Genomic DNA, 27,850 nt, shown 5'->3' with positions numbered 1-27,850 from the left:
TATTATTCAAATGAATAGTATCCAATTGCCTTCAGACATTTCAATTAATTTGTTTTGCAGAACTCCTCCTGAATTAACCACAATGTATAGATAAACTTTGAGCTTGAAGCTGACACGGAGGGCACACAAAATTACTCCTATGGTGGCAGTCAGTGCCCTTGGGCCATTTGATTTAAGCGAGCCAATGTAGTTGGATGTTTTTCTGCCAGTTTATTTTCCTCACCTGGAGAATTGATTTCTAAAATATTCATCTTTCATCCACACATGAGACACAGAAAAACAGTAGTAAGCGTTTTCCGGTGACAAGATTTCTGCAGCAAACACATTTTGTAAGCCACATACCATTACCCTGCATGAATACAGCAACAGTTCTTATGACTACATTATTGTCTGTTAGGCCCAACAGGTCATCTCCTGGACATTTTTATGCATAATACCGGTCCATTAACACTCCTTGAATGCATTTTAGCTTTGATTAGAAGAAAATATGTGTCGCGCACAAGGAGACATTTTATTTTAAAGTAGAACACCAAAGCTGCATCAATATTCATACAAAATACTTAAGAGCTCCTGGCGAAAATAAAATATAAGTATCTAGAGACATGGCTCAGGAGTTAAGCGGGCACACGGCTCTCTGGCAGAGGCGTTCCACTCCAAGCTCCCCGGTCAGGCAGCTCACAACCTCTTGTAACTCCACACCGGTTGTGGCATCACGCGTGTGCATGCACACACAGGAACGATTTAAAATAATGAAAACATATGAAACAAACAATATAGGAGCAACCCGAATCTTACATTACTGATATAAAACTGCCAAAACTACAAAGCCATAAACCCATCTTATGTCCTTAAAGGATCCTTTTGGATTCATCTATGCAACCATACTCAAAGTCAAGCCTAGACGTGTGTTTCCTCTCTAATTCTAGGTTAGAGGCAAACATCCCAGAGGGAGGAAATGGATTCTACCGTGCCAGTGTCCAGACTCAATCTTTTCTCTCGTCCGAAACACACTCACCATTTTTGGCAATGATAACCGAGAGATATTCTTTATAAAAGGAGCTCATGTAGAGCAGCAAGCTTGGGGCCCGTGTAGTTCGGAAGTTAAACTTGACGGTCTCTCTGCTCAGCTTCATGTCACCATGAAACGAAGCCGCGTGGAAGCTGGAGTTCTTACTTAAGGAATAATTTTCTTGAAAATTGTAAATCACAGAAGACCCAGATCCGAAATAGGCAGAGATCTCTGAAATGGTATGCAGATTGCACGTTAAATTCTTTTAGGTACGAGGATCCTGTTTAAGTTACATTGACGGACATTGCTGTAGAATGAAGCACACAGCTAGAAGACACAGTCCCAGGGGAAGATAACCAGTGCATTTTTAGAGGTCGCCTTTATGTTAGAATGACATATAAGTCATTAGTGTTCTCTTATCCGAATTTATACATAAGCCAAACTTCCTGTCTTCTACCCCTTTAAACATCCACTTTCTTATTTAAATTCTAACTCCCGTCCATTATTTTATAGTTAGGACACATACATCTTGTAATAGGAGAAAAAAGAAGAGGGAAGGTATTTTTTTTTTCATTTCAGTATCAATAAGTATAAATACCTTTATTTCATATTAATTTTTCATAAGTGTCATTTAAAAAAAACTAATGTGAGAGGGGCACGTTCTTAGCAGTTTTTTCCCATTTCTGTATCAATAAGCATAAAAACCTTTATTTTATATTTGTCGTAAAGAAAGCTAAGTGTAGCATTAACGTGAGAGGGGAATGTGGTTAGCAGGGATGCTGTCAGTTTGCAATCATTTAGCAAGTGAAACATTTTGTTGTGGTTTGCCCTGAAGTTATCTGTATTTTGATGCTAATTCCACTGCCCCCAAGGACAGCTGCCTAGTCACTTACTCAAAACTCAGGTGACTTCACCAGACCCACCTCCCCACTGAATTTGTAAAATACAGGTGAGGGGCAGGTACAGGATAGAAGGAGGCCTGTCATTGGAGGAGAAGGAAGGATGGGCGGGAGAGAAGTCTGAAGGAAGAGGAGGAGACTAGGAGAGAGAGGAGGGGACAGGAGAGAGGAGAGGGTGAGAAGCCATGGCAGGACAATAGGGCAGGTGACATTAAGATTCTGCTCTGTGTATTTACAGGTTGTTATTAATGTTCCTAAGGGATGGATGGTACCGGGCTTTGAATGTTTAGGTGGGCAATTATATCTTATCAATTAGATCTAAGATTATTGTATTGTGTGTTCTTTTATGTGAGGGTTTGAGTGTAAGAAAGTGTGCAGTGTGCGGCTGGGATATGTTTCCGCCAAAATATCTAGCAGATGTCTTGGGGCACCACGGTGCAGACCTAGCGGGTAAAAGACCAACAATACTTTTTTTTATTTTTATATTTTTACAACAACATTTTATCTACAGGAGATTAATATTTCAAATTTACACACATGCACTGGTAAATACATATGTGTGTAAGAGGTCAGTGGAGAAATTAGTTCTGAAACACTGAACACTGATTTCTCTGCTACTCTGAGCATCCGGATGTAGATTTGTCTTAGAAATGTTACTCACTCGTCATAAAGCAACGTTTTGAGACTCATGTCACTTTAGGAATTTTAATATAGCTATATTATTTGTAATATGACTCTCGTACACAGTATAGTGTGTGGGTGTGCATATGTGCATTTGTGTGTGTGTTAACAGAATTTCCTGATTTATTCAGAAAGAACTGGAAATTTCAGTTAGCAGATGAAATGAAGGAAACTCATCCAGAAGAAGAAAGGCTTTTATTCGCACTTCAGACCAAAAATGTCTCCCAGAATATTACCAGTGGTGTCTGGCTATTATCACAATTGATTTTGAAATCATGGCTTATTCTTGATAAAAAGGGGATGACCCAAAAAGTGCAGGTTTTGCCAGATTTTCATTAACTAACCTCCAGTGCTTTTTCTGCAAAGTTGCTTTGATTTGGAGCCAATTTCTTTTAGCTTCCTTCGAGGGAAGATTAAGAAGCCCAGAGACACTTCAACAAAGTCACTGAATTTAAATTAATTGGATGTCGGTTTTCTTCTATGAAAATCTATGACGGTACAACACATGTCTGTATATTCAGAGAAGGCTATCCAAAACAATTACTACTACACTGTGCTCTTTTCCATTTCTGTGGCGTGGATTGGTGAGTAAGAGAAACTACCAAGTAATTACTCTGCTGCTTTAATTCTCTAGTCCATATTCATTTACTACACAGCAAATATCATATCACTATTTTCTTGTGCATCAGTATTTAGCAGAAAATATTACTTTGAACGATACAACATATATGCAATTTTCTGTAGTCCTTTACAATGCTGAACATGTGCAATAAAATAACAATATACCTTGGAATGATTTTTTTTAAACCAGGGACTGCCCCATAGGACGGGTGGTTGACAGCTCTATTCTTTAAACACATTAGTAGTAGACAGTGTAAAAGTAGATTGATGGCTAACATTGAAGACACCTGAAGGCTACTATTTGTGCCTATTCAGCAATAGACAAGCATTTTTCCTGAACTGAGTTCAAAGACCCAAGAATTAAAATATGATTGGCATACAATAAACACTTTTCAAAAGAATATTTTAAATGATACTTTGGTTTCAAACAGCTACACAACACACACACACACACACACACACACACACACACACACACACACACACACAAGACCTGCCAGACGTCTTATTCACAGGGATAAAGGTTCAGATCACACCTACCTTTGGAGCAAAATGGTCCTGCATAGGCAGAGGAAGAGCAATCACAGAAGAAGCCACTGGGCTTTTCCCTGCACTTCCCTCCATGGCGACATAACTTCCCATAGCTCCCACAGTGTCCTCTACAACCTGGCTGTACCCCAGGAGTCACCGTGGCTCGTTCTTCCAGATCCAGGGCCATCCCATTCAACTGCAGGGACCTGATGCATCCTAGGAAGCCTCTCTGCCTGGTGGCGGTCCCACCTGCAAAGAAAATACTGCAAATGAAGACAGGTTCCTCCGAGTCGTTCAGGACTTAAAGATAAAGCAAAGCCAGGAAGAGGAAATAATAATAATATTAGGGCATTGAGCAGCACAAGGAGAAGAGCAACTGGAAGCTGTGAAACAAAACTCATGAACGATGGCTCTCAGAAATGTGCATCACATATTCTACTCTGATTTGCCTCTGTTTCCCTCTTTGCTACTGGGGTCCTATCTAGGTCCTCACAAATACCACAAAAGTTCTCTGTCGGTGAGCCATGCCTAACCTTTACACACTTATTTCCTGAAATGAGTAAGCTTTATGTTGGGGAAGCTATCTTTCCAAATAACATCATGTTATTATTGTGTACTTTTGCTTTTTGGTTTTTTAATTTTCATATATATATACATATATATATGCATATGTATATATATATGTATATATATGGGTAAGCATAAATATATTTAAAATATTGGTCTTCAATTAGTCTAATATTTTAATTTGACAAATATTCCTAAGGAATCATCAGCAATGCATTCATAGGAATGAGTCTTTTACTTATTATCAAAAAAAAATGATTATTGAGCACTGTCCTATACTCTTTAGTGCATTTTTCCTTTTCCTAAAAGTCAACTGAATATTCATTGTTTTATATCGGGACAAATCTTAACAGAACTGGGAAGAGATGTTGACGAAGAAATGATGATGTAAGAGTGGTACTCATCTTGATGGTAACCAAAAGCTCTCAAGCCAACGACCTAGGGCTGATAAGGAGACGGGTCTTAAAAGGGAACATACTACCATCACTTTACTAGACTACCAAAATTCCTGACTGCATTCTAAAATGTATGTTATACCCACAGAGACGTATAGCTCTTACCCCATATCGTAAAAGCTTCTCCCATACCAAATGGAGAGCATTGCAGAAAACCACAGTAGGTCAGAACACAGAGATAATCAGATTGCTGGAGCCCAGCCACAATCCATGAACCTGAGACACAGCTCTTCCACAGAAGCTTGAGGTAGCCTCACAGAATAGAGATGAAAGCCAGAGCACCGGGAAGCCTGAGATTGTGTTGTCTAGGATTGACAGGGAAGTTACAACTAGGAAACCTTAACAATATGTCTGTCCCACAAGAGCAACAGAGGTGCCAGCATGGAATGGAGAAACCTCAAGGGGTCCTACCCAGTCAAAGTACTAGAGGCAACTAACGCCTGCTGAAAGAACTAGAATTAGCTTCTCCTAGAGCAAGCTCATATCATCCTCTTCTAAGCCACATGCCTCAACCTAATTCTAACTGTGACTGCATAGACTCTAACTGCTCTCAGAGACTCAACGATATTTAATCCAGATGAAAAAAGCCACAAAATCCCTACTATCTACTAGGCCTTTATTATCTCTGTGGCTTTACATTGTTCTAATTTATTCATACATAACCTTTTATCTGAATACATATCAAGCAGGGGCCACTTAAGTCATTTCTATATACCGCATAGAAAAATGTGTGACACCACACAACTGGGCAATAACCAGTAACTACTGTATCTACCCGTCCATTCACTTAGTTGATCATATAATGTCAGAATGGGAGATGGGAACTCCTCCAGAGTTGAGGAGGACCACATTTTGCCTCATTGGAATGTTTAGGAGACTGAAATGAAAAAGAAAACAAAAAGCACTAAATCAAAGAACATTTCTGAATGAATGCTCTGTGGTCTGGAGACCATGAAGAGTGAACTGGTGAAAGCTTCAAGAGCATCGGCACTGCCGAAAACTCAGATTTATAGGTGCAATGGCTTCTATCCAAATTGCTTTGTCCAAAATTTAAATCTATACATTCGAACTTCAGTTTATGCCATGTGTACCTCTTCACTGAAGGGCACAAAGGGCACATTTGTCCTCTATAAATCCAGCAGGAGAAGGTTGTGATGTAGAATCCAATGCTCCATCTTCAATATTACCAAGTCCATCGGATTGAGACGTGCAGAGTACATAAGGTGTGTTTAAGAGGATGTTTCCAGAAAGTAGGAACCAAGGGGAAAGAATCTTCCTGAATGTAGGTGCCACAATACATAGATGGAGGGACTATATGGCATAGAAAAGGGGGAAGAAAGACATTTGTGATCTCTCTCTCTCTCTCTCTCTCTCTCTCTCTCTCTCTCTCTCTCACACACACACACACACACACACACACACACACACACACCTGGTATGTAAAGAAGGAGTTGATTCTATCTAAATTATAGGACCGCTAAGAATCTTAATTTCTCCTATATTTGGATCATCTGTCATTCTCTCTTCTGCCTGTGTTGTCAGGTCAACTCTCTTCTTTCCATATCAAGTTGCTACTCACCTTGGCTCCGTATCTGCTTAGCAACTTTATCTGCTAACTTAACTCAACAAGTACCTGAGACTCAATCACTTGCCCTACAATTCTTCCGGCCTCCTTACCAGCATGTAGAGCTCTCTTCCCAGGAAAAGGAAACCTACTACAATGGGTCACCCTTGGCAATGGGGATCATTCGGAGAAGCTAAAGCTGCATCTTGGCTGTACTCCAATCCCTTTGTGTTACATTACATAAAAACATGGCTTATATGTTTCATAGCATAAAGTAAATAGTAAATTGCTTTGTTACATGTCTGTTGCTCTGAAATGTGACATCACTGTCATTCAGGGGTTTTTCCAGTTCTAATAGCATAAAAAGAACTACGACGGTCTAGGTTCAACAACTAAATATAGTCCAGTTTTCTTATTCTAATTCATTTTTCCGGCTTATTTTGCATGTTAGAGGCATATAGATGTTCCCAGGTATAACGAGGAAATAACGGTATAAACACATTAGTTGGAAAGACAGGTGGTCATCATCCCAAGGCAGCCTTACTTCCTCCAACTTCAAAATTTGATCGAAAAGGAAAACTCTTTCATTTTCTTTCATGACTCACGCCATCTTTAGTTTGAACTGTATTTAAGTTCTCTGTGTTTTATTGAGCAGCTCTTTGTGGGGTCCTGCATCTGATTCTGGATATAGGAGAAGGATACTCCATGACCATGTCCTCAAAGAGCTAATCGTTTCCTAATATACACAGAGGAAGAGACATTCATGGTCCCTACCTGATGCTAATGTAGATGTAGGAACGAATACTGAAAGAACGCCAAAGGCTAGAGAAACTAACAGAAAATATGTAAATATATGTGTGTGCATATATATGAAATACAATCTTAAATACTGTCATAGTGATAAACATCTACCTTCAAACCTGGAATTTCTTTATTCCATACTTCCAGAGAGTTTGTTTTTCTAATAAAATTATTTTAATGCCACCTTTATTGAAAACATAATATCTAATTAGACATAGGCGTCTTGTGCATGTTTGAGGATTTGTAACGATACCATTGGGTTTGCAGTCAGTCACTTTAGTTTGGACAGAATTCTTCTGAGAAACACGTCTCATGTAAATAGGATTGTACTTGAAAGCTTAATTAAAGATTGCAGTGCCTTTCCAGGGTTAGAGTATGTCCAATTAAAATGAGTTGCAGTTTGATTAATTGATTCTGGATGTTTCTGCTGAGCTATTTTGTTGGAAACTATCTTCCAATTAATTTTCTATCAATTTACTTGCCATGCTGGATCAGACATAATGAATTCCGGAACTTCACAAAACACTGAGTATCCTATGAGGCGAATGCCTAACCTTTCCCTGTGATTGAATCTAACCGGATCCATCCAAGCCCATGACAGTTCCAAGGCCTCATACCTCAGCACCTGGCTAGGTGCTGAATAGGAAATGAACTGGGAAGACCTGTTGATTGGTTTTACCCTTCCAACATGTTCACTATTCTCAGGAAATTGTACTAAATAACCAGTGTTATTGTCGCAGAACTGTGACTGTGGCAATTCCCCATTACTTTGTGTCAGGAAGACCTTTGTGATTAAATTTTGAATTTTTTTTTAAAAAACAAGCTATTCATGTGCCCTCCTTGAATATGATTGTAGATTGGTGGAGAACAACTTCTTCATTGCCCCCGAAGTTTTAAAGAATGAAAAAGATCGTAACAGTTATTCTTACCTTTAAATTCAAGGCTATAAAAAGACAGGCTCATTCTGACCTTGACACTGTGGTAGAGAAAGACGGATCAAGTCCCAGGCACAAGCCAATAGAAAGCAAGAAATTGACAGGGTGTACAGGTTTGGCCCAGAATAATGCCAGAAGATTAGAAGTGCTTGGGAACCAGAATGTCCTCCTAACAGCCATCCTGAGGGAAGACAGCCTTGCAGAAGTAGCAATGTGAGCTGCAGAAGTCGGCCACACTAGGAACTTGTCTTTAATTATGCTGAGCAGTGATCTTAATTGTGTAGCGTCCCAGGAGCACGGGAGGGGAGAGAACCATTGTCCCTCGTGTTCAAAGAATTACTGTGATTGAAAGAAGCTGCTGGTATAAGAAAGACTGTCACAGGCAGAATGTTCGGTTTTCTCTGAACTAAACCCAAGTGATGGAAACATGGCCCTGTGGCTATAGCCCTAGGAAAGAGCAACAGTATGTGTGATTCCGGCCTGGGGAAGCCACACAATGGCTCTCTGATTTGAACGTAATGAAGTGTGCTTTAAAGAACTGTGCGGGTGTCAGTACAGGGGCACAGTCATATGCTCTACTCACTGGATTTCGGGTTCAGCAAGGGTCATTAGGATCTTCCCACTGAGCACAGGAAAGTCTGCTCAGAGGTAGCAGATCATGAAAACGACACCTCAAGGAAGAAAAATACTCACAACAAATGATAGAAGTGCGTGAAAGAAATACAGCCTTTGTTTTACTAAATTGGCAAGGAGGAAACACAGTTACTATTGAAGAAAATTTGGCTGAGACGGAAATTATTTCAGTAAGACTATTTGATACTCTCTTACCATAGCTATATTTCTGCATAGCAAAAAATGAAAGTTTAAAAAGAGAAATAGGAAGAATATATTATAATTAAAAATTACTTTTTCTAGGTACTTTTAGTGATGTGGAAATATGAATTTATAAAAGCCATAAGACATTTGCAATAAACTTACACAACAAAGACTTATCCAAAGCATGGAAATAATTTTTAAAATGTATTTATAAAAAGGAAGACTCTGTATATAATGAGAAATAACTCTAAATAGCCATTTTATTAACTGTATCGTCCATGGGGTCAATGGAGGCAGGCCCCATCACCTGCTCAGTACACGCATGCTCTGAGACTCAGTAATTACAATCTCGAATATTCCGTCAACAGAATAAAAGGCACATATTTATTCTCCCTCATGATCACAAAGAAATATTTATACCATTCAAAGTTGAAATTATTAAAGAAATATATCTTTGTTTTGTTACATTCAACTTCCCAAAAAAAGAAAAAAAGCAGCACAAAAGAAATATATCTTAAATATATCTTTGTATTGGCACGTTCAACTTTCCAAGATAAGTCACAAATGATGCCATTGTACAGGCAACCAGTATGAAGAATTACTACTGCATGAAATCTCAGTGTGGACTAGTCGCCAATATCAACCTCTGTGTAGGGCAGTGGAGGATTGCTTGCTCCAAATATTTGCTGATATGATGCAATTCCAATGTGACATAAATGACTTCTCACTAGGTCAGGGATCCTTCCTTCCAACCCTCCTCCCAGACTATTCAAATGGAGTTTAACCCATGTGAAAACTTGTCAGGAGAAGAATTTAGACAGGAAACGAAAATTGCAGAGCTGGTTGAATGAAAATCAATTCAGGGCTAATTTAAGAAGCTTCTAGGGGGGAAAATGCTGAGTTTACAAACTGAAATAGAAAATGACCACTGTCACATTTCAGTTTAAAAAATGATTGATTCTTTTTCTCTCCATCATTTCCGTGGTTGGAGAACGTTTGTTAGTGAGAGCAGCGACGACTGGGGCCAGTTTGTTCTCCGTGTTCCATCAAGGTCAAGGACAAGGAATCAATACTCTGACCAACTCCAGCACTGCTGGGGTGACAGGTGGCATTTCTGAATAGGATTGTTTAAGATGCTTTAAGAATCACACACATGCACACACACACACACACACACACACACACACACACACACACACGAGAAAGAACTAGAAAGGAATGGCAAAGACCTGCTGGCACGGTAAGAATATAGAAGGACAGCTGAGGACATGGCTCAGTGGTAAATCACTTGCCTTGCATGGACAAGGCCCTGGGTTGGGCCACATTTCATCAAATAAACAGAAGCAGCGCTGTGAACACAACACAAACCATCATTCTTTATTACAAGAAGCAACACGGTCCGACGTTCGGAATTATTTCAAGGGAAGGAAGATGTCTACCACACTGATTCTCTAGTTTCCAGACTAATTATCATACACTTGTTCCAAAAATGGTTATCTTCACTGCTGTCCCTCCTCCACTATAAACCGTATCTTACAGTCCTGCTAGGCGGAGATGAACATTCTGATATTTGGAACTAAAGGACTGTTCAAGCCACTCCATTCTCACCTCAGGCATCCATGCAAGATGTGTTCTTGCAGGTAATGCTGGCCTAGCAAATAAATCACTCTTAGACTAGGACTAGCTTACACTGCCAGCCTTTCCCTACACCTAGAGCTTATGTCTGTATGAATGAAAAATATTTTTATCTTCTTCCCTCTCCAGATTCAAAGGATTTTTTTTAGAATAACGCTATGGTGAGGACTGTAGTCTTCCTTTCCATAATTATGTTGACTTCCCTAGTTTGTCCCTACACCCAAATATAAATGACAGTCATTATGCACACTTGAAAATACTGATTAGTCATAATTATTTCTATGATGGACGGATGAACTACAAATTAAACTCCCGAACTTGTAAGTAAAGGGGATTAAATTACCCTTTAAAATTTCAACCAGAAAATCAATTACATTGTATAATGCAGAGATTCTCAGTCACCCATAGAACCACCTACTCCGAGGAGAGAATGAAACTCAACTCTGTTCCACTTATTACTATGTGAAGTAAGAGTCCCCAAGCAAATGGTTCCTTCACACCTGACGTGTTACACAGGCTCTGTGAATGGTAAAGCCAGGCTTCATGGTGAGCATAGCTTTTAGGACTGGTAAGATTTTGTTGAAGGAGAGGGAGGCCGCAAGATGTTTTCTCAGCCTGTGCTATATTAGAGATGTGAGACCTGGGAACAGTTTTTATCACAGCCATGAATTAAGATAAAGGGGAGAGGGATATCTTCAGATGTAAGTGAAGAGTAGGTAATAATATGAGGAAGGAATAAACATCTTTCATGAAAGAATATTGTCATGGGAAAGTGATAAAATGCTGGGAGCAGCAACCGACTCATTGGCAAGTTGTGTGCCGCTAAATCTAAAATGTGTCTTCACTCGGTTTCAACATATCCACTTCAGCCGGGGCTGCTGGTGGCTCCCGTACAAATCTGCAATAGCCTGCTCCTGCTGGTTTCATTCTGTCCATGTCCCTCATGGCAATACATGAGCCATGAGGAAGTAAATAAGCTAAGAAGTAAATAGGCCACCCCTCAGTATTAGAGCCACATGCCCTGCAAGGGCCTCTCATGCTCCAGTGCGTAGCTCAACCTGACTTCCCCTGCATTCCACCACGTTCATTCTCTTCAGCCATATTGACTGATCCTTGTTCACTAAGATCTGTCAAACTCACTGTTACCACTTAGGATTCCACCTTCTGAGAAGTTCACGTGGCCCATCTCTACTTCCTCTTGTGTCAACTCGAGTGTTAACATCTCTCCACAGCCCTGTTTGAAATGGAAATGCTCAACACTAATCAAGACCCTACTCATTCTTCTCCTGGTTCTGTTTCTACCTTATTTTCTCACACTATTAGAATATATATATATATATATATATGCATATATACATGCATATATTCTCACTATTAGAATATATATGCATATATACATGCATATATATGTATGTGTGTATATCCATGTATACACACATATGTGTATATATATGTGTGTGCATATGTATATATATATATAATATGTGTGTACATGTATGTATGTATATATATACATATACATATACATATATATATATATTTCTCACCACTGGCTACTCTTACCTCTTCCACTGAAATATACTCATAAGAAGGCAGAGAACCTTTTGCTCATAGTAAGTGCTTCATTAAATTCTCTCTAATTACTGATGATATTTTACTCATTTGTCACCCACTGAGCTCTAATTCAGTGTAACCTTTTTAATTATAATTTGTCTCTCATGGAGTCTGCCTGCAAGGCAAGAAGTCTTTAGTGGTAAACTTATGAAAAGAAATACAACGATTTGTTTGATAGGAATGTTGTAACTTGGAAGATTAGTATTTTGTGCTGTGTCCATTGCTTGCCGAACTTGAAAGGAATCCATCCTCTCCTGAGAGTGATCTACTTGGTGGTAGGAGTAACAACAAAAGCAGCCCCTGAGGTGGCATTTTGACAGTCAGATGTCATTGCCTTGCGGTGTGTCATTATACCCTCAATCATCTGTAAGGATGAAGATCTTTGTTCATTGCAAATAGGACAAACAGGACGTTTTTGGCAGCGACCTCTCTCCTTTTCCCGCTGCCTTTGCCCTAAACATAATCAAGATTTCCATTGTTTAAATTTCCCAGTGGCCCAGCCACTCTAAGTTTGAACACATATGGAGATGTCAAAGGCTCGACTAATTGCCTCCATAAAGATGAAATTTCTTCGATCCTTATTCAAATTATTGCATATGATTGATGGCAAAAGGCCCGAGCCTGTTCAAAGCAGTTTTCTGATGTCATACGATACTTCATTACCACCACCTGATATCAAATTAAGGCCAGGATTCCTATCAGGTACAATATAGAGTGATGCCATCTCTCGGAAGTTGAAATTCCTCCCAAGGAGGAAAGGTCATCTACAGGCAAACGGGAACATATTTCACTGAAAAAATCGAGGACAATTTCAGCCTTCTCAATTTCTAAGAATAGTAAGGCTATTTCCAAGCCACTGACAGATTTTAAATTGCAGTATTTTTTTGTTGTGACCATCTCTCAACTTTTTTTTTTTTAGAATTCAAGAGATATCTATGTCCATTTCCTGACGGAGCTTCTAGTATGGCATTAAGAGAAAAGTTTTATATTTCTTCCAAGCGTACTTTATGGTTTCTACCCCCCTTAAATAAGCCAGCTGAGTGGCCACAAGTCTGTGAGTAGAATAGCTATCAGGTTGCTTCCGTTGTGGAAGCTATTCATTAAATTTGTTTTCAGGGAAAGAATAAATAATGAAAATAATGAGGACATAAATTTATTAGAAGACCTAAATATGTCTTTGTCAGATATGTCACAAGCAAGCTCATTCCTTTCAGTGAAAGGATGCTAATAAGATTGTTAGGCAGCTGAAGGTGTGAGGGGGGAAGCTGCCAATGAATTCTGTTCTAAATATAGCCATGAAAGATGTCTGGGTTATAATTTCTGATAATTCATCATTTATCTTGCCTCATCGTGTCTCCGAGTCTTTATTTACATTAAAATGTATGAGCTGGGATCAGATAAACAATAATCCTTGAACTTCATGGTCTGTAACTTCTGCAAAGGCAATTAGCAAAGACGCAAAAGAAAATTAAACCCACGAAGAGGAATTCCAGTCTGGCGTCTTGCAAACCCTGAGCCAGTGGACGTATAAGAAAATTATCAGACGAGAGCCAATAATAAAAAGGACAAAGTAGAAGAGAAGATGTTGAAACTGAGATCTCTGAGGTCTGTCTTTTTTTTTTTCCTTTCCTACCATTGGCCTGGTTCTGATGCAACATGATCAAGTTGAGAAGAAACATCCCTGGCTGGCATCACAGTGGCTCCTTATTTCTTAAGACAGAAATAAATGTTTCCAAGATCACACTAAAAGCCCGGATATAACACACACACTCTAACAAGCCATGAATATTAAGAAGTTAGGTGTGCAGAGTGAGGGCGTAGCGCAGAGAAATTCACATCTCTTAACTAGGTGGATTTCAGGATATAATGCAGTCCCTGAACCCCAGCCACCCAACCTCAATCTAGAGTAGGGAAAATACCTATTACATGGACTAGTTATTAGGAAGGAATGGGGGAGCTGGCACTGACTGGAACCTGGGCTATCGATAATGTTTCGTCTCTGCTGTTAGGTGTGTGTCACCACTTTTCAAGTTGGGATAGCTTTACCGTGGCGCATCTCTAGACTGGCGGCATGCCTTTGGTGTTTGGGAAGAGCAGCTTACCCACGAAGAGTTGACTGTTGAGCTGTAAGAGGACGTGGCCATCCGTGGGAGCAGCTTGTATCTTTGGAGGGAGCTCATCCACCTGAAGGGACGCTTCTTTCGTGTTCCTTTCCACTCGCACGTGATGCCACTGGTTGTCGTTGAAGTGGGTGGGGGAGTGCACAGAGAGTTCAAAAGGCCCGTTCCCCACATCGAATGAAAAGGTGACAGTGGTGGGTGCTGGAAACATCAGATAGGAGGGATTTCCAGGTGAGTCTTGGATACACTTAAGACAATGCCTCACAGCCATCATTAGACACAAGGCTCACGTTACATAAAAGGAAGCAACGACACCCAAGTAGACACAACTCTCCTGAGGTAGAATGAGTCAGTGAGATGCATTTTTGGGTAAAATGCAATGGACTTTGAAAAGTCTTTTCTCTGAATTAATCCTTCACAAAGATAAAGATCCAATGGCTCAGAGAGAACCCAAAAGTAGCATCTGTAATTGATCATACAAAATGTTCGTTTCATTGATTCAAAGTTTATATGATTTAACAGCGTGAGACATGCATTGGATATTATGCTATTAATAGCAGCCCATGAATATATCAAAATAATAAGTGGCTCATTAAGTAATTTTGTAATTAATATTAGTCACGAACCGAAAATTTGTCCTCAATTTTAATTACTTCAACTTTTTCCGCTGCTAATGAATTTATCAATATTTTTACTGAATTATCACTTGTTAAACATTAAATTATTTTCTTGGAAAGTAGTTTTTTTTTCATACAAGAGATATGAGTTCCTAAAAGTTAACTGAAGAATTCAGGAATAGATGACTGTGTCCCAGGACCTTTCTGGAAAGGATACTTACAGCGTAATTCTATTCGTATGAAGTCGGTGATTCCCAGGTTCTCTAAAAACACCCCAGAGAGGGCTGTGGTCTTGAAATAGAAGGACACGTCTGCACTGAGCTCTCCGTGGAATGTGGGGAAGTGGAGGTAGGAAGCCTCAGTATTAAAGGAAGCTGCATTCCAAAATGGCCCTGTTTAGACAAGTACAGAACAGAACAAACTCAAGGAGAAAACAAATCCATGACGTACGAGGAATTTCGTAACCACAACTGAGTTTTCTCCCTTTAGCACCATGCCTGTTTTAAAACACCATTCATCCATCCAATATAAATCTCGTTCCTTGTTAACTATGTACAGATGCACAGGCATAGGAGAAGAGATCCTATGGAGATGAAAACCTGAATTCTTTCCAACATACAGCCAGAAGGCTTCCTACAGAAAAGCCCATAATACAAGAAAGAAAACAAGAACACCCGCAAACAAAAATTCTATACTCAGCTAAAGTAATATCTGAAAAATCTGCTAGGCCTTGACTAATTGCTTAATATTTCTGTATTTTGAAAATGTAAACACCTAGTTGTTATGACTCAAAAACTCCCTAGAGCCGCTCCTTGCAAACCACACTTGCCATAAAGTTACATTCTCAAATATCCCTATTATTGGCCTTGCCAATTTCACACTGAAATCGGCATTCTAGATATGCTCTCATGTAACTAACACAGTTGTAGTTATGAAAATGCATTTCTCATTCAATAGTCATTCCTTGTTTTGCTTACGACAGGGAGGTAGGTGAAAGCTTACTCTAAAAGTTTACAAATATTCAATACTTAAGAAAATATGGAAAATGGAGCTTGGAATATCTGTTTAGAGATCTGGGGAAAACCCAAACGTGTGGGGGCTGCAGAGATGGTTGAGCAGTTAAGACTCTGTACTTGTCTTACAAAAGACCAAAATTTGATTCCGATCACCCACTCAACTCCCATAACTCCACCTCCAGGATATCCAATGCTCTCTTCAGATCTCCCCAGTTACCTCAAACCAGGTACTAAACCTACACCACCCCCTCACACACATTCAGATTTAATGAATATAAATTCTGTGTTGATTATAATTGCTAGCTAAATACAGTATTTCCATCTTGACTAGCACTGGTGGATATCTGCAACTCTTCTTTTGAAAAAAGAAATATTTGAGTGTGTGAAGGAAGAAATATGGAAAATGAAATACAAATTCCCGGGCAGGGCTGTCAGCATGAAATCCCGCTGAATATATTGAGGTGATGTGGAGAATCATCAGAGAAATAAGCCACAAGGAGCCTCAGCTGCCATCAGCAACTTCTCAGCACATCAACCAGGACTAGGGGCATCCTTAGTGTGAAGCCGCTCCACCCACACTCTTAACAAGGAATAAAATTCTCCTATCTGAATTACCTTCCTATAAGAAAGACACACTGGTCTTCCAGAGCCAGTAGCAGGTGTCTTAAAGAAAGAATTCATTATGGAAGCCGATGGCAAAGGCCCAGCTACATGGAAATCACAAACTTGACCTGCTCTATATGTCCCTTAGATTTTTGCCTTCTTTTCTGTTAATGCCGCAAGGAACACTGTCTAGGTCTATTGTTTGTTTGTTTGTTTGTTTGTTTTATCTGTTTCTTTTTGTCTGACTCAAAAGTCAATTTTCTGTTACACGTGGACAATTTAAAACTGAATTTATTCAGTTGGAAAAAAAACATAAATCGTGAGATCCCACCTCCTCATGCCCAGCCAAGTAAATTTACATATTACCTGAGTTCTGCCGAGGCTATGCCTTACATTCTTTAAATAGTTACTTCTATACTAGACCCTTAGATCATATCTCAGTCTATGAAAGGATGCACGAAAATTACAAAAGGTCAACGAAGAGGCGGCCGTACCTCTGTGCTCTTTGAATTGCTTACCTGATCTTTTATAAGGAGCAACATGCCTTTCTCTTGAAACACTAGATATAAAGTCAACGTGTGTAACTTTAAATTATGGAATGTTGCTAAATATGATCTCATACGCTTAGAAAGGGAGTGATCAGAACCAAGGTTTAAGTCATGTAATATTATTTGACTACTATATTAATACATTATAAAAATCAAGGTTTCCCCTGCTGCATGTTGTATTATAACTAACTCAATAAAGCTTCATACCGAAGGTTTCAGGGAACGGTTGAGTCTGAAGGACAATCTTTGAATTGCTTCTACCTACACAATAAATGCTCCCAGGTTAGTGAAAACAATTTAGCTTTAGGAAGCTAAGACACTGTTACACATATAGTACTATGTTTTGTTTAGTGGGCAGACCCCATTTAACAAATTCACAATAGGTAGGGAAAGAGGTAAGAACAATTCACATCCATGAGATTAAGAAATTGATGCTAATTCAAGACAATTACAATAAAACCAAGGCCAACGTTTACACTGTTGGAATAGTGTGCAATGGCACATGATGTCCCAGCTTCTTACGTCCAGTGCACCCAAGAGGATTTGCGCAGTCTCAGAGAAAGGAGGCATGGAGACAGGAGCAAGGAAGAGGTAGAGATCTGTAGTTACAGCAGGAAACGAAACTGCCCTAGAAAGAGGGTTCTGTAAGGAAGGGGGTTGGAGAGACCCTAAGCTGCCCAGGAGCAGTGCTGAAGTACTGCATTTGTTGCTAGGCAAGTAAGATGCATTTTTAAAAATTAACTCAATGGAAACATAGGGAAGGCTAAGCTGAAGGGAGGGCTTGCAGAGTAAAGCCGTTGTCATACAAGCACAAGGACTTGAGTTCAGATCCCCAACACCCTCATAAAACCAGGTGGGCCAGGATCCTTCTAGAATCCCAGGGATAGGTTAGAGGACACAGGTGAAGTTCACGTTCAGTGAGAGATCCATTCTTCTCGCAATGTGGAGAGTGACTGTGGAAGACACCTGATGTCAACTCTGGCCTCTATGTGTATGTGCACACATGTGCATTAACATGTACACTCAAATAGTGCATCATGATGTATTGCTATATATTATTAATAGTTAGTGACAATTAACTAAAGAAAAAGTAAAATATCTACTTAAACAAATATAAATCAGTAAAGAGAAATGAAGTTGCCGTGAAAACTTTGCCTTTTAGATTTCCATAACTATATAATGTATATATGTATATAAATGCATATGCATCTGTTATACATCAGGGTGAAGATTTATTCACATTTATATAAAGTAGGAACATATTATAAGTATCCGATTTTGTGTGTAAATATTTTTACGAAGAGCCTTAAGGAATTAGAATTTAGCACTATTTAACATTATATGTACTTTTAAATTTTCTAAGCATTTAAAAGGAGTAGTATTTTCTTATGGTTGGGGATATGAAGAAATTGAGGGAGTAGAATGATGAGAATCCCTTCTTAAAAGTAAAATTCACACACACACACACACACACACACACACATAATATTAAAATATTGACGTGAGGAATATCATAGCAGTCAAATGCATCTTCTAAATATTTATGGACCATTAAAGTGAGCTAAAAAATAGAAATTTCTTAACAGGAATAAAGCACCAAGATTAATTACATGTTGCTTCATTGGAACACCAAAACCTATGTATTGGTTTAATAATTCACTGGTTCCTCTTTTTTAGCAATTCGGTTATTGGTTTCAACAATTTATGAACCTCCATAGAAATCCATATGTGTAAAAATGAGGGTGAAGCAAATGAAGTCTGGCTGGGAAGAATCTCAGTGTGTGGATTATAGATCGGTAGAAAAGAGAGCAGAGCTATCCATGGGTGTTGGCATACAGTAAAATACCCTTGCTGTCCCTCCAACACATTCGATATAGTGGGCATTATTTTTACCTCTTACAAAAGCAGAGCAGAGATTGTCTTTGTCATTAAAGGATTTAATATATATGGTTTAAATTTTCAAGGGCATTCTTATTTTCCAAGAGGCTGGAAGAATAGAATTTGTGCATTGTTCATTTATATTTGTGCATCCAGGGTCACAAGCATGCATGCACATGCAAACCGTCAAAGGTCAACCACGGGTGTCATTCTTCAGGATCTGTCCACTTCATTTTTGGGACAGGGTCTCTTGTTGAGAGGAGGATTCCTAAAGCTCATGGGCCAGCTACCCTAGACAAATCTATGAGTGCCCAAACTCAGTAAGGGATCGTCTGGTCAGCAAACCATGTTTCTACCTGTATCTGTCTCCACAGGGCTTTCTAATAGATGCTAGAATTGAATTAACATGCCCTTACCTCTACAGTAAGCATTTTCGGACTGAGCTATCTGCACAGCTCAATTTTGATGCAATGATCCATCTACTATCATTCTATGTACAAAAGGATGTACAAAATTGTAAACAAAGTGAGCAAAATTGATTTAACTTTGATGTTGCTTATTCATACTTCAATCCTGTGGAGGTCAGAGAGACACTGGCAAATATGTAAGGTTGTAATAGACGCCAGAAAAAGAGATCCTTCCATACATCATATCCTCTTTATCTCAAGCAACTTAAGTTGAACTATCAAACAGCATGCTAATATGTAAAGAAGGATGTATTGCAAATTCAAATTACATCTGTCTATCCACTACTGATTCCTTGCATTAACATATATAGCTATGCACTAAACGGTGAGTCCAGTTTCCCATTTGAGAAGAAGAAAATTCACCCATAGATCATTTGTGACCAACCTTAGACATTTAAATAACATAAAGTAGAGTTGTTTGTGTGTAAATAAGACAAATAAGCACAAATTAAGAGCTCTTTGCTGCACACACACCAATGAAAATGAACTTCCTTTAGTCACACATTTAAGGTCAAAAATAATTAGATACTCAGACTATTGTCTGAGAACACTATTGAAATATTTTAACACTCTCATGGAGTATGAATGGAAGAGCTCGTAACATCTCTCTGTATTTGCAAACATACATACTTTATATTAGACCCGTCACTGTTTTTTAATTATAATACATTGGCCCTTCAAATACATTTATAGTCAGACATACCAGATTCTATTTCCCATGCCCAGAGGAAACTTTTCTATATTAATTAATTGGATGAAGTATTTCACTGACTATACTCACCAAAAATAAGAGTTAATAAATTATTCATATTTATTACCTAATGACTCCTGGACATATGACTTAATTATAGATTATAGTCTTTGCTTGAACACATATATATTTTAAGGTACACCCTATATAAATACATGTTGGATAGAGCACAATGCCAAGTGAGAACACTACATGCTAATTTGCAAACACCACGTATGTCTAAATGTCTAATGCTTTTCATGAATTCCATGTTCTTAGGAGGTAATTTTGGACCTGCTCTGTTTCCAAGCATACAATGTCCCATTTTTCATCCTTGAACTTCTATAAAAATAAACAGCCCAAGACATAATCTTTAATCACCCACTTTGTCTTCCTGCTACCATTATCTACACACTGCATCCTTTGTGTAGAATCTAAAACTCTTCCTATTCCAAAGATGTCTGTGATTGGTCTCTTCCTTCAGCACAACTGTGTTATTAATCCTCCCATCTTCCAAATTCAATTCTATGATATTACTTTCCTTCCCGCCCATTACTAATTTCCCCATTGTTTCACATCCACTGTTTGATGAGCCTGTTCTAGGCTTTAATCTCCCACGCTCAGCTTATCTAACTCCTAAACAAGCCATTGTCAATGTCAATGATGATCTCAACATAGTTCTTTTCAGTTGTAACAATTCTTGTCTTATGAAAGCCATCGACATTTAATGTAGTTGATTGTGCTTCCTCCCTGGAAATACTTCCTTCACTCAGAGCACAGGACACCCACACTTTTCTACCTTTTGCACTAGTGCGATGTAATTCTCCCTTCTTCCCCCTCACCACCTCCACTTACCACTTCTGGACTATTCCATGACTCTGCGCCTACACATCTTCAACCCCAATAACTCCAGTTGATCTATTCTGTGGATGTTAGCATATTTGTTACATATGAACATATGTCTGAAGCCTGGAACTTTTAAAGTGACAACACCACATCTCTCATTCAAAGACTGATGACATCTCGGCTTTTAGATGTCTAAAAATGAAGCTTCTTGCAAGAATTCCAACTTCTTGACCCTGGAAATAGTATTTCTCATTTCAATCAATGTCAGTTCTATACTTCTAACTATCATATCAAACACATCACTGTCATAGTCTTCATATTTCCTCTTGAAAATGACATCAATTCACAGCAACTTCATTAACCCTCCCTTTACACAATACCCACAATCACATCTCTCACCGTCGCACTGTGCTCCTAGTCACTATGATGCTCCAACCTAGTTAATAATATGGCATCACCCAGCATCTTGCTTTGGTCCTACCCTGCTGAATCTCACTAAAACATAAGTCATCATGGTCTTTTCCTTAAAGCTCTCTAGCATTCTCCAAGCTCACTGAAGCTGGAAACAAAGATTCCCAAGCCCTCCCTATCATGATTATCAGTTTCTTACGTGATTTGTTTACCATTCACAACTTGCTCTCTGAACCCCAAACACTTTGTTACATAAAAACACATATTTATACATTTCTATCAGCTACATCCCCACATCTGCATCACTACTCTGAGTTCATCTTGTTTTGAGACTCTTTCAAGTATACACTTGTTGTTTGCCTGAAGTTACTGTATTTTGATGCTAATTCCACTGCCCCAAGGACAGTTGCCTAGTCACATACTCAGGACTCAGGTGACTTCACCAGAACCACCTCTCCATTGAATTTGTAAAGTACAGGTGAGGGGCAAGCACAGGACAGAAGGAGGCCTGTCATTGGAGGAGAAGGAAGGATGGGCAGGAGAGAAGTTTGAAGGAAGAGGAGGAGACTAGAGGAAGGAGGAGACAGGGGACAGAGAGAGGGGGAGAAGCCATGGCAGGTGATGTTAAGATTCTGCTCTGTGTATTTACAGGTTGTTATTAATGTTCTCAAGGGACAGATAGTACCGGGCTTTGTATGTTTAAGTGGGCAATTATATCTTACCAATTGGATCTAAGATTATTGTGTTGTGTGTTCTTTTATGTGAGGGTTTGTGTGTAGGAAAGTGTGTGGCTGGACTGTGTTTCCGCCAAGATACCTAGCAGATATCTTGGGGCACATAGATGCAGACCTAAGCGGGGCAAAGACCACAATACATTTTTTTTGTTTTTTTTTTTTTTTTTTTTTTTGGTTCTTTTTTTTTCCGAGCTGGGGACCGAACCAGGACCCTTGCTTCCCAAACAAGCTCTACCACTGAAAACTAAATCTAACCCGTCACAATACATTTTATTTTTTTATTTTTTACAACAACATACACTCAATCCTTGTTTCCTTATTGTCTTCAGCCTTGCCTTCTCAATGCAGTCTTTAGCAATCATATTATTTAAAATTTTCTTCCTTTTATAATAATTTAACCATTTTTTCTTGACAGCTTGTTAGCATCTATCATAACATATATCTTACTGGATTACTGTCTTCTCTTTCTAAGAGAATGTAAAAGCCAAGAACATGCAATAAGAATGCTCTCTTCTCCCTCTCCCTCTCCCTCTCCCTCTCTCTCTCTCTCTCTCTCTCTCTCTCTCTCTCTCTCTCTCTCTCTCTCTCAGTGCAAGCACTCTACTATCAATAAGTACTTGTTGAAGAAAACTATATATTTTCTTTTGTTAGCAGAATGATTAGAAACCTTAGAATAATTCTTACATGTTCAATTTTTTTGTGTTCCAAGGAATCCACTCAATTTTTGTATTGAACAGGAAAGAACAAGAGAAATAAAAAAAGAGGGGGAGAAGAAAAGGAAGAATTTTATGATAAGATGACAACATTAAGAAACTAGAAAAAAATCCAACAAGATAAGATGAATAATGAACATTGAAATAAAAATTTGTAGAAGGTGGGAGATTATCAGACATAGAGAAGCTAAGAAAATTATATTATCTGATTATGTGTTGAAATGGAATTGATCCCTACTTCTTTAGTGGCTCATAGGTAGACAGCCGCCTGGAAGGAAGTGTGTCAAATGGGAGGGATTAAGCAAATCACTAGTCAATATTGCTTTCCTAGTCTGAGCACCTAACTTGTGCAAAGTTATTTACTGCATCCATGAACCTTTGATTATGTAATGAATCATTGGCAGCTGTGTTTTCTCAGGCCACTACACCAGTCAATGCGGGCAAGATGAATTTCAGAGACTCAAACGTTTCCTAGAACAAGGAACTCTCAACCATCTTTTCTAACTTGGTAGATTTTCTGGGTAAACTCGGAAGAAACACATTTAATAAAAGTGATTGAAAGACTCAGTGTCCCAAAAGTAACTAAGAACAGAAATTTAGAACATTTGGAAAAAACTCTTTAAAACACAAGCTGCATAAATCTTCTAGGTCATTGTTTCTATTTCACAGAAAAATATCAAATGTATAACACTTGGATGCATTTTTATTAAATAATGACCTTTAAATATAGTTTTTCCTTCAAGCAATCACTTAAAAAGGGCAAGTCTTCTCTAGAGTGGAAAATTCTGTTTGATCACGTATTTGTCCAAAGTCTTCGGTGCAGGAAAATTAAAGAATACTGTCCACCAATTTCTGAGCAGGAAATGAAAATATATCCAGCTTAGAGGGTATTTTTTTAAGTGTTGAGGCAACATAAAAATGCCTCTCAGAAACAGATGCTGCTATCATAACATATATTATGCTATCATATACATAATGCATAGTACAGGGTGGTGAGCCTGAGAGACAGAATGAGCAGCTACGAAAGACAAGATGGCTGCCTGCTTCAGTGCAAACCAAGTAGGAACATGTGGGCCAAACTGGCAGAGGTCAAAAAGCCTGCCTCAAGATGTTACAGTGGTTCCCAAAATAACGAGCCCATTGGGATGTGCTAGAATTTATCGGTTCTTTGGTCAGATTTTTAAGACAAGATCAAGAGAGATCAAAATCCGTGTCCACAAAACAACTTAAAAATGACTAAAGGACCCTACTCACACTGTTCGAAAAGTACAGTGGGGCTATTTCAAGTGTTCCTCGACCAATGAATGGAGTAAGGGATTAAAAAATATATCTACTCTTATAATGAAATATTATTTGACCATAGAAATAAGATATTAATACAAACTTCAACATAGATGAACTTTAAAATATAGTGGAAGCAACCAATCAAAAAACGATACGCAGCTTGTGTTCCGATATATATGTGACAGAATAAGCAAGTCTGTAGAGTTTTTGTTTTAAGCAACTGCATATGTCTGAGGTGAGCATGAAAGGAAAGTGGATGCAGGTTTCATTTGCAGATGATGCAGAGTTTTCCCACTAGCCGGGGAGACAGGTGTTCCTCTAAAATGAATAAGCACACGGAACATGGCTGCATTGAGCGTGGGGTAGCCGGGAACTGTAGGGCACGTGAGTCACAGCTCAGTAAAGTTGTTGCCAAGAAAATGAGAACGTTTTAAGGCTAAATTGGCTGTTTGCTACTAATCCTAAGGTGACAATTATTGCCGAGCACGTGCGGAAAGACAGCACTCACACATCCTAGAGGGAAAAATAAAAGAAAACAACAGATACTTGACAACAAAATTCAAGCAGAAATAAATCAAAATAAAAAGCATTCAAGAACAGAGAGGCTTTAATGATAGGTCTGAGATGATGCTCAAAAACAAGCAACTCTACAAAGAACGGCGGAGCTAGCAAAACCTGGTTAGTAACGATTTTAGTTTTCTAAACAAAAAGCAAAGAAATGCGGTCCATAAACCATTCTTTTTCTCCAAGAATTAGAAAGTGTTTCTGTTTTATAAATGAATACACTTCTGGAGTACACATTAAGGCTTTAGTAGCCTGCACAACACTATGCCAGACAAGGTTCCATCAAGGAGATGGAGTGACACACGAGTCCTACTACTAGCTGATGAGCTATTGAGAGCTGGTGGCTGCTGGGGGATGGGAATCGGTTTTCATTTAGGGGTGTGGTCCCTGGCTGTTCCTCCACACTCCAGTGAATGGCTACACACCCAAGAGAATAACAAGACGCACAAAGCACAAATAGCACTTGATCCATCTCATAAATAAGGACACAAGGTTGGGTGTGTAAGGAACAGGAACAGATATAAACAGCTTGTATGAAATTCTCAAAGGACCAATAAAAAAAAGAGCTTAAATACGAATACATTCATAATAAATAAATTCAGAACTAAAATAAATTCATATTCTTACCTGACACCACAGCTCGGGCACATCACAAGCAAATGTCTTGGGTAGAACCAGAGGTGCTTTGTACTGTGAGTAGCTTTAAAAATCAGCGACAGTCTCCCTGCATCATCTAAACTACTTTTGTGAAGCACACACCCACTTATCATTCAATCGCTTATACAACTCATAGCTCACTCTTTGTTTCTTACCGATAATCCCCATACCATGGACAGATTTCTCTAGATGTGTGTGATGGATCGCTTTCCTTCCTCTACAAACTGCTACTTATTGATTACCTTTCATGCCACAGTCAAGTATTGGGTACCAGGGACACAAAAATAAATGAGCAATGGACCCCACTCTTAAGCACTCAAACAGAATCGAAGGCTGTAGGAGAAATAAGTCGTAGTAATGTATTCAACATTTGTCTCAACAGAGGGCAGGAAGTCTGTGTCCTCAAGAGAGCTGGGAGAAAAGCTTCATTAAGAATATTCCAGAAGCAGTTGTCTGTAAGTGGGATATGTTCTAGCTGGGCTGCCTTGTCTGACCTCAGCTCAAGAGAAAGCACCTAGTCTCCCCCAGACTTTGATGAGCCAGAGTGGGAGGATGCCTAGCAGGGACCCAAACCCTCAGAGGAGAAGGGAAAGGGGAGGTGGGGAAAGGACTGTGGGAGGGGCTGACCAGGAAGGGGGCAGTGAGTAGGATGTAAAGTATATAAGTAAAAAATAAAAATAAAATAAAATAAAACATGTTTTAAAGAAAGGTTTAAATCTGAGTGTTTAAAGAGTCTAGTAAAGAAGAAAGGCGTTGGGGTCTATTTGCATGACAGTGAGATTGTGGAGGAAGGAAAGGGACCTGAATGGCAAATTGGTCCCAGCAGGTTCTTTTCCTTAGAGCCATCACAGGACTGCAGAATGCACCTATGATGCCTTTGTGTCGCATGTCCCAAATCGCTTAACTTTGTGCATCGTACCTGATTTATGCTTTGCCTCCTAAAAATTTAGGAGGAGTTCTGAAGATTTTTGCAAGGACCCCTGGAATATTCGAGCTCTGGGTTGGAACTACCTGAGACGGAAGCCAGTTGCTGGCTTCTGGCTGGGATTCTTAAGCTATCTTTAGGAAACACGCTTGCCTTTCTTTCAGATTTTTCTCCCCTAATCCATCATGCACCGATGCTTTTGTATGACTACAATAAAAAATAAATTGCTAGAAAAACAGAACGAGAAAAACAATAGCACAAAACCACCATCTCCTGTCCATTTTTTATGACTGCTCTGCTCAACAGACATAAAATGTCTCTGCCCAATTGGCATAAATCATTCTACAAGCGTACTCTGCATCCGGTACTAACCTCATCATTGACTGTGCCAGCGGAGCACCACACCATAAACCGTACTGGCCTAGGGCAATACTGGACAGACAGAACCATAGACCGGAAGCTTCCAGAAGGAAGGTAGAAAAAGCTCTACCCACCCACCACCTCATGAATGAGAGTCTATGGGAACGAGCTACAGGGCGCTGGTAGACATGTCTGCTGATGTCAGAGCTGTTGGTCTACAGACTGTCAATGGTATGACAAATTCAAAGACATTCCCCAGCTCCTGGGAGGCTGGGGAGACACAAAAGCACAAGGTTGAGCATTTCTCGGCTCTCTTCCCACAGGTAAACTTGAACCTTGGCCTTTTATTATTTCCCTCAACCCTTTTGCATCTGAAGTAAAGGAAACCCAGGCATATATTCAGCAAGACTTTAGAGTCGAGGGTTAAGGCAAAGGTTCAGTAAGTAAAGGCCTTAGCACCCAGGTGGGGATTCAGATCCCCAGAACCCATATGAGGGCGGGTGTAAGAACACGCGTCTGTCGCCTCCAGTGCTCCCACTGCGGGCTGAGAGGCAGAAATGATAGAATTCCTCTCGACCTGCAAGCCAGTTAGCTTTCTTGGCTTATTCATTAGAGAACAATAAAAGACTCTACCTCCAACAAGGTGAAAGGTGCAGCCTGGCACAAGACATCCACTGACCTTTAAACACACCCACATGCACATAGAGAGAAAAGCAGGCAAACACACACAGAGAGACACAGACACGCACACACACACACACACACACACACACACACACACACACACACACACGGACAGGAAGGCAGATACACACAAACACACACATACATACAGAGGCCGACCGACAGACATCTCTCTCTCTCTCTCTCTCTCTCTCTCTCTCTCTCACACACTCTCTCACACACACACACACACACACACACACACACACACTGCTTTTTTAAAGATTCTACAACCCTCCTGGAAAACCTAAGAGTTACCATGATGCTAAACTCTTTGTCCTCTGATGAATTTGACATGTGAGGTCTGATGTCATGGGCTGGGCCCTCTGCTGCATCTTACAAAGTTAGTCATACCTTCCACACACCACATGAATGAGTAATCGCCCTCTTAGGATGTTGCTTAGATAAAAATCAAAAACTTGCAGGCATAACTCTATATTGGCTTTATTAATAGTCTTCTAAAGCCGGAAATGGCCAAGCACTGCATGAACTAGTGAATGGCTGTGCATTCCATTCACTATATTCT

At 39.4% G+C, this 27,850-nt stretch overlaps 1 protein-coding gene across 2 annotated transcripts in view; it reads right to left on the bottom strand.

Annotated features, from left to right (window-relative positions):
- The window catches only part of Cntnap4 (contactin associated protein family member 4), a 665,755-nt gene that overhangs the window by 30,753 nt on the left and 607,152 nt on the right, over nucleotides 1-27,850 (bottom strand). For both annotated transcript variants that reach the window (XM_032888111.1, XM_032888110.1), the window contains 4 exons: nucleotides 15,087-15,257; nucleotides 14,231-14,449; nucleotides 3,751-3,990; nucleotides 1,016-1,240 (listed from right to left, as the gene is read on the bottom strand). In XM_032888111.1, the coding sequence (XP_032744002.1) occupies nucleotides 1,016-1,240; nucleotides 3,751-3,990; nucleotides 14,231-14,449; nucleotides 15,087-15,257 (855 nt within the window). The remainder of the gene's footprint in view (nucleotides 1-1,015; nucleotides 1,241-3,750; nucleotides 3,991-14,230; nucleotides 14,450-15,086; nucleotides 15,258-27,850) is intronic.

Source organism: Rattus rattus, chromosome 17, assembly GCF_011064425.1.
Source record: "Rattus rattus isolate New Zealand chromosome 17, Rrattus_CSIRO_v1, whole genome shotgun sequence".
NCBI lineage: Eukaryota > Metazoa > Chordata > Mammalia > Rodentia > Muridae > Rattus > Rattus rattus.
This window is presented reverse-complemented; position numbering and strand designations above follow the sequence as displayed.